Genomic DNA, 8340 nt, shown 5'->3' on the forward strand with positions numbered 1-8340 from the left:
TATTTCCTTGCTCAAGGGTATTTTCTGGTCTTTGTGCTGGTCGGGCCTAAAATAAGAGGAGTTACCCTCAGAAAGTTATTTGCAAATGAGGGGCAGGAGTTGGTGGAGGAGTACCCCAGCTTCACCACCACCACCCCCGCCCTTGCTCAGTGGGATCTCAGTGGGAAGTCCGTTCTCCGCGGTCTCCTGGAGGCTCCGCCCTGTGCTCCAGCCCCAGTTGCCCTGATTGGTGACCTCACGCAAGTCCCGTGCTGGCTCTCTTCCCTCAGACTTGCTTCACTCTGCGCCACACTCCTGGAGCACCTTGCAAATAAACAACTTGAACCCAAACCCTCGTCTCAGGGTCAGCTGTTGAGGGAAACTAACCTAAGATACTTACTGCTAATTTTAAAACATTTGAAGATACTTTGATGACAGAGAATTCAGGGGCCAAGTGATACTTGACCACTAAGGCCTAGAGTGGCATTTCTCTCTGTGAAATGGTGGCCCTGACTTTCAGGTACTATTTCCAGGAATAATTAACACAGGGACCCCTTTTTAATTCTGACTCCGTTTCAGAATTTTCAATGGTACAGCTTAACTTTTGGTTAAAGATTTCCCCTGCCCAAAGAGGGAAGGCTTTGAATGAATTCAAAACTATAATTGCAACACCATGATTTGACTTTATGTAAAAACAAAACAAAACACCTTATATAGTTTTGTTTTGTTTTTTAAACTAGAAGAAAAACATCAAAATGTCAATGCTGTGAGCGAGTGGCAGGACTCAGGGAGATTTTTTTTTTCTGTTTTCTATTTTGGGAGTCTTTGAATAAATAATCATATTTTATAATAAATAACCATGTCTATATTTTTAAACTGTGCTGACCAAACAGAACAGCTGGGCAGGAAGCTGCCTGTGACTTCTAATTTGTGATTTCCACTCTATCTTACTTGCTCCCAGGACCTGGCTCTTTCCTGGGGCCCCTCTCCCTCCCTGTCCCTCTCTCCCTGTATTCACTGGCTTGAGGCCCTTCTCTGTTCTCACAGCTCCAACAATTACTCAGGACTCTCAGATCTACATAATTCATGTTCCCTAAGCTTCACTTTCTTCTTTGATAACATGGAGTTATAGGGGCGCCTGAGTGGCTCAGTCCATTAAGTGACTGACTCTTGGTTTCAGCTGAGCTCATGATCTCATGGTTTGTGAGATTGAGCCCCGTGTCAGGCTCTGTGCTGACAGCATGTAGCCTGCTTGGGATTCTCTCCCACCCTGTCTCTCTCTGCCCCTCTCCCTGCTCCTCAGAGCATGCTCTCACTCTCAAAATATATACACATTTTGGGGCGCCTGGGTGGCTCAGTCGGTTAAGCGTCCGACTTCAGCTCAGGTCATGATCTCACGGTCCGTGAGTTCGAGCCCCGCGTCAGGCTCTGGGCTGATGGCTCAGAGCCTGGAGCCTGCTTCCCATTCCGTGTCTCCCTCTCTCTCTGCCCCTCCCCCATTCGTGCTCTGTCTCTCTCTGTCTCAAAAATAAATAAACTTAAATAAATAAATAAATAAATAAATACACATTTTAAAAAACGGAGCTGTAACAAGAAGAGAAAGATGGTTTTAAAAATAAACAAAAGGGGCACCTGGGTGGCTCAGTCTGTTGAGTATCTGACTTCGGCTCAGGTCATGATCTCATGGTTCATAAGTTCGGGCCCCACATTGGGCTCTGTGCCGACAGCTCAGAGCCTGGAACCTGCTTCATATTCTGGGTATCCCTCTCTCTCTCTCTGCCCCTCCCCTGCTCATGCTGTTTCTGTCTCTCAAAAATAAATAAACATTTAAAAAAACAAGCAAACAAACAAAAAACCTAACCTAAACTCTTTCTAAGGTGGAGGATGGGAGAAGCCAGGTAGAGAGATTCATTACTTATTTCAGTGGGAAAATGAAATCTCTATGTAGACCCCTATGCCTACAAAGACTGGCCAGATAACCGTGGAATGTGAGTCACAGAACAGGCCTCCTGCTCAACAAAAATTACCATTTGAGGACCCTTTGGATGAGAAAAAGTTAAGTCCCGAAGCATGATTGGGAAGATGGTGATGCCAAACAAAGAGAGCTAAATTGTTCTGTACAGGGGGGGAGGGGGGAGTTCTGAGCCTCCTAGAACATTCCAGAAGAGGTGAGGGGCCCTGCTGGTGGGAAGGGCGGAAGGGTCACATGCAGCCATGTGTGTAGTGTCCAGGGCGTACAGTTCTGGGGAGAGCAAGGATTCCCAGGGCTTCACTGGGCAGTGCCCTAAAGCCATGTCAGCCCTCTTTTTTGTCACCCTAAACCTTGAAACTGTTAGATGCAACAGCAGCTGTGTTGGTGGTGGTTTTGAGAAATCAAAGGGAAAGAGGCTTGAGCAGGTAGAGAGAAGAGACCAGAAGTATGTTCAGTGTCCACCAAAATAATTAACACTGGTTATATACTTATTTTAGGATGATGAAATTATATGTGATTTTTCTTCTTCTTCTTTTTTCTTTTAAGAAACAATCTATCCTAAAATTTCTGTGTTGAACATGTATTACTTGAGTATATGAAGGGATGGGGGAAGTCTATGCAAGTTCTATTTTAGGATTGTTCTGGACAAAGGAGATGCTCACCCTAACCTGTGGATTAGGCACAGGAAGGTGACCTTCAGGACAAGGCCTAGCCAGGTGTTCCTTACATCTTGCATGGCACCGAGTGCCCTCCCCAGGAGTCAGTGTGAGCTCCCCAAAGGCAGAGCCATGTCCTGCTTGAGGCCTCTGGTAGCAGAGTAGGTCATGTCAGAAAATCATTCTAATCCCTCAGTGCTTCCTGAGAAACCAGGGGAGAATTAAGTTTTGTGTGTCCTGAAGCTTACACAATTTGTATAAGAAAAGGAAAACCAGGGTGCCTGGGTGGCTCAGTTGGTTGAGTGTCCAACTTCAGCTGAGGTCATGATCTTGCAGTTTGTGAGTTCAAGCCTGCATCGGGCTCTGTGCTGACAGCTCAGAGCCTGGAGCCTGCTTCAGATTTTGTTGCCCTGTCTCTCTGTCCCTCCCTGACTTGCTCTCTGTCTTTCGCTCTCTAAAAACAAATAAACATTTTAAAAAGAAAAGAAAAGAAAAGAGAAGAGAAGAAAAGAAAAGAAAAAAGAAAAGAAAAGAGAAAAGAAAAAGGAAAACCAAAGGGCATGTGGGTGGCTCAGTGGGTTAAGCATCTGACTTCAGCTCAGGTCATGATTTCACAGTTCATGAGTTCAGACCCCGCATCAGGTGGGCACAAAGCCACACTTCTGGTAAAACACAAGTCCCGCTTCAGGTGAGCCCCACTTCTCTCTCTCTTTCCCTCTCTGCTCACTTGTGCCCTCTCCCCCAACCAAAAAATAGAAAAGGAAAACCAAATAGGTGCAGGGCTTGGAAGAGGGCTATGTAAGTGTGGGGTTCTGAAGCTTTGGGGTAAATCTACCTCTGAAACTTCCTTCCCCTCTGACTGCGGACAGACCTCAGGTGAAGAGGGCAGCACCCTTTCCTTGTCCCATGGCGTCAGAGCCAGCATCCTTGACTTGCCTTACCTAGTCTCGGTTTAGTCTGAGTCAGCCAACATTAGCTCTGGTGGGTCAAAAATGAGCATGAGTGGCTTTGTTTTCTTTTTGACTTCACCTCATCCGTTAGACCTGGCCCTGCCCTGGAGGTGGACTCCAGGCTTTCCTCACACATCCCTCTGTTATGCACCAGGTATGGGCTGGCCCAGAGAGGTCTCTGCCTTCTAGAGGCTTTTGGCCTAATGGAGCAATTTATAAACTAATCTTCAGACAGTCTCCTCTCCCTTTGAAGTCATTCTGTATCTGTGCATGTGTGTACATTGCGTATTTACCTTCCTGATGCACTGGGATCATGGGGGAAAGTTAGTCTGTATTTAAATACATGCACAGCACACTTCTTCCATGACACCTCCCAAGTGGGGCTTGGAATGTGCCTTGAAAGAAGAGGGAGAGTAAAAATGTTACTGTGGTTGGATAAATTTCTCTATTAGGAGAGTGATACCTTCTGCTGAGGTATGTGAAGGGATGGAATTTGGCAGCGGTGTATGTATATAAATAAACATTTTTAATTTACTGCAAGTCAGTGCTTGTCTTTACGCATCTTAAATCTATAAAAATGATCCCAACTAGAAAATAAAAGTTGTGGATTTAAAAAAAATTAAAACCTGGACGTGAAAACCCAGGAATTTTTTGTTGCCTATAATTTAATTCTTAACATATCTGACACAATCCAAGTAACAGATTTTTTTTTCTTTTGGATTCTGGCAAGTATGTTAACAGGAGGCAATTATGTGAATTAATATAAAGTCCTTTTATTAAAAAAACAGAAATGCTTTCATTTAAAGAGGTAATTTAATATTCCTTCTGTGATGGTGTTGATGTCATAACTTGTTTGATTAACTCTTCAAATGGTTTCAAAGCGCTTCAGGGTGGTAATTTATGAACTCCTAATTGATTTCCCCAATCTTGGTTTGGCAGAGTTGAGCCTCCCGGAAACCATGAGGAGGCTGGACGCCCATACTCTACTTCCTTTTCAGACACGGGAGCAGGCTGGGATGGACTACCTCTGCAGCCTGGCCCTGGGTGAGGAAGAGGAGGCTCTAGTACAGGGACAAGAGACCATGGTGTTGTTGTTCCTGACTCCTAAGCGGCTCAGCTTTTTGCCTCCTCTGAAGATGTGTGGAAATACTGTAGGCAGTTTCACAGCTCGTGAATTCAGGAATAGATGGCCTTTTAGACCACAACTTACAAAAACTGTCTCCCACTGTGCATCACCTCAGAACATGAGGCTTCTTTGAGGCCAGAAAAGATGAGGTGGGGTGGACTACGGAAGTGTGGCCCTCACCATGGGCCCGCCACCTTTTCATTTCTCCATCTAGGCCACTATTACTCGCTAGGCCTGTCTCTGAGTACTGTACAGAGGAGGCTCTGGGCCTTGGGAAGGTTTTTGGCCAAGTACTCACATTTGAAGCTGCCATGAAAGTTCACTGAGAAATCAAGGCCTGGCAGGACCCAGGGAAATGATCATACAGTTATTACTTTTATTTGTTTTTATATGTTTTAATGTTTATTTCTTTATTTTGAGAGAGTGAGAGGAAGCGAGCACAAGAGGGGAAGGGGCAGAGAGAGGGAGAGAGAGAATCCCAAGCAGGGTCCGTGCTGATCAGTAAAGACCGCGAGATCATGACCTGAGCTGAAATCAAGAGTTGGACACTTAACGACTGAGCCACCCAGGTGCCCCCATTGTTACTTTTATTGTGTGCCCAGTGATAATCTGCTCTCAAAACCTCCTAGACAGAGAATGACTGTCCTTACTTTACAGATGAGCAAAATGAGGGTCAGAGATTAGTAACATGACACCAGGTGGTAAGACTTGGGCTCCACCCAGGCAGCCATGTATCCCAACCCATGTCAGTAGACAGTCATTATATTCTTGGCCACAAAGTTTACACTCCTGCGGGTGGGCTTGGGCCTTTCAGTTTTGTGCTGCCAGAGTGTGTGGGTCCCAGAGTGTGTGCAGTTGTGGAGACAGCTCTCTCTGGCCTTGGAGTCTCAATACCTGGGCTTCAGCTTCCTCATCTGAGGATAGGGATAGTATCCACCTAACTGGTTCCTGGATTAAATGAGATGATATAACTCTTTGGTACATTGACACGGGCCCAGAAAATTTTCCACGAAAGGGGACAAGGAAGCAGTGGGGAGGCTGGATAGAGAATTCCCAACTGTGTTGGAAGCTAAGTTCTGAGCCAAAAGTAGGGACTATAGGTAGAACAGTTTGGCCAGGGCCAAGCATCTTTGTGGTGTTGTTATGGCAGATGGGATGGGGCATGAATAAGCCTGAACATTTTCCTATGGGTGATGGGGCTCATTTGCTCGTGTGCAAAGTATAAGAAGGCTTTGGGGAGGAGGAGAAAGGACTCTCTCCATCTTGTTGATGTCTGGTAGCCGTGCCAGACTGCTATGAGACTTGACCTCCTATTTACTGTGGACTTGGTGGACCCACTTCCAGTGATCAAGGGTCACTGGAAGCAAAAATTCAAACACCGTCTGCTCTGGAGGCAGACTGCAAAGGACAAATGGAGCTGTGACCCCTGGCCCCACTATCTGGAGTGGCTGTTCCCTGGAGACCAGACCCAGTTTGGAGTTCAGGCATCAAGGGAAGCGGGAGAGTGAGATGTCACCCCTGCTCCCACCCCACCAAGGGGCCCCAGAGCACAGTGCCTGTGCCATCAGACTCTAAGATACACTGGATTCTGGCCTTGACTACTGTCTTGGATGTATGATGTGGGCAAACCACTTCACTTCTTTGTGTCTCAGCTTCCTCGTCTGAAAATGGAGATGATGAGGTACCTCCCTCATAGGGCTGTTGCAGTTCTGTGGAGTAAGTGAGTTAATACTTATAAGAAAAGCTTTTGGAACCATGCCTGACACATCAGCACCAGGAAACATTCAGATTCACAAGGGTTGTGCAGAGCCAACCTCTGGCTCTATGGAGGGCAGGCTGCCCCCTCCCCAAGTGGACTCAGCCTGGCCTCAGCAGGGTTACAGGAAATGCTAACAGCCAAGCCTCCAGCCTCAGTGCCCCTGCTCTGCTCCTCACCCCTTGTGGGATAGACAGTAGCCACAGGAACCCCACCCTCAGGGAGGACTCAGAGTCCCCTCCAACACAATCCATCCTAGGACAGAAATGTTCCCAGTGAGGGCTTCCAGCTTATCACATGGTGGAGAACCGTTGCCCCCCTTGTCACCCTCCACACACATTTGCCCCCTAAAGAAGCCCCTAAGTCTTCAGACTCTCTCCCACATCCCAATCCCCAACCCTAGGCCCAAGGCTCATTTCCCTGTACAAGACTCAGCCCAGAAGCCCTTCAACTGTTGTTTATAAATGTCCCTTGGAGGGACCAAAGTGATTTTCTCATAAATAGAACAAGGAGGGGCTACAAGCCATAGGTCAGGGCAACTGAACAAATACCAAGTACCAGGGACACTCCGGTGCTGGGGCCATAAGTGAGGAGGCCTCTCTAAACATGCACCTCATGCCCCCTCCCTTCTGACTTGGTAGCTTTTTCCCTTGAACATTTTCAGGCTTTCCTGAACAGTCAGAGCTCGCAATCCCCACAGCTCTCAGGTTCCAGGCTCACAAGGAGCGGTTGGGCCACAGGAAAAGGGCACCAGAGTCTACGAGGTGAACCCTGCTCTGAGACACAGTATGACTTCCCACCTTCTTATCTAGACACGCTGCCGTCTTGGTCAAGTGACTCTGTCCCTCCGTGACCCAATCTCCCCACCTTTACCAGGGCGGTCATCCCCATCCTTATCCTCCCACCAGGACTGGGAAAAGCTTTAAAAATGGCCACTCACTCTTTCCAAATGATGCTTAGCATTATCCAGAACACAGAAAGAATTCTCACCCCTGGGATTTTGAGTGCCGTGTTTGTAATTTGTGCTGCCCTGCACATGATGTGAGTCACTACAGTGTTTCTATCACTCCTCCTGCTGAGATTTTTTCCCCTCCACTAGCTAAGTGGACAAATGTAGAACTTTGCTGGAAACGATACGTGATACAATCCATCCAGTGCCTCACAAGGGCCCAATGAGCTTTAACCCACCCCATTATCCTTTAGAAATGGTCACTGAACTAGAAGCTCAGATTTAGAGGGAGGGAAGTGGAGAAAATTCCATGGAGTCCCTAGAGAAAGATGGAGCAACAAGAAGCCTATCATACTAAAAGAACGTCAGCTCTTCTCTGCCACTCTAGAAACAGAGTAGAAAGGGGTCTTCTAAGCCCCACACCCAGACCCCCAAAGAACACTTGACTGGACCCAAGAGGAGTCAGCCTCCCCACCAAAGGTCCTTACCTGTGTGCGCTGGGGCCTGGCCGGGTCAGGAGGTGCTGGTCTGTGGGGTGTGTGGCAGCTGCACACCCGGCCACCTCGACTGGCATCCAAGAGCCTATTTTTAGGGTCAGATCTGCTGACGCTGACCTTGCGTGCTGCCCAGTCTGAGAAGAGACCCGTGGCATCTGTTTGCAAAATGATGTGCCAGTGTGACCTGAAACCCTTGACTTTGGGAGACCTGTACCTGGAGCCCACACGCTTGTCCCTGGCCCAGCCACAGAGGCAGGACACATGGCTGTCCAGGGCGGGGACAGACAGGGGGATTTCCCAGCTTTGTGTTCTTGGGATGGACGAGGCCAGGTGTCTGTGGGGCCCTGCCCTGGACTCTGTTCCAGAACGACTGGAACAGGGGAGGTTTGCCAGCTAATGTGGAGCCTGTGGGAAGGTTGGGAGCACCCAGACTGGAGACGGACTCTCCACTGCCA

General features: G+C 47.8%; 1 protein-coding gene across 1 annotated transcript in view; it reads right to left on the bottom strand.

The window, feature by feature from the left end:
• The window catches only part of DUSP29 (dual specificity phosphatase 29), a 35489-nt gene extending 27413 nt beyond the window's left edge, over positions 1 to 8076 (bottom strand). Inside the window, exon 1 of the mRNA XM_027062326.2 lies at positions 7877 to 8076. Coding sequence (XP_026918127.1) covers positions 7877 to 8040 — 164 coding nt within the window. The 5' untranslated portion in view covers positions 8041 to 8076. The remainder of the gene's footprint in view (positions 1 to 7876) is intronic.
• Positions 8077 to 8340: the final 264 nt, after the last annotated feature.

Source organism: Acinonyx jubatus, chromosome D2 (genome assembly GCF_027475565.1).
Source record: "Acinonyx jubatus isolate Ajub_Pintada_27869175 chromosome D2, VMU_Ajub_asm_v1.0, whole genome shotgun sequence".
NCBI classification, from domain to species: Eukaryota; Metazoa; Chordata; class Mammalia; order Carnivora; family Felidae; genus Acinonyx; species Acinonyx jubatus.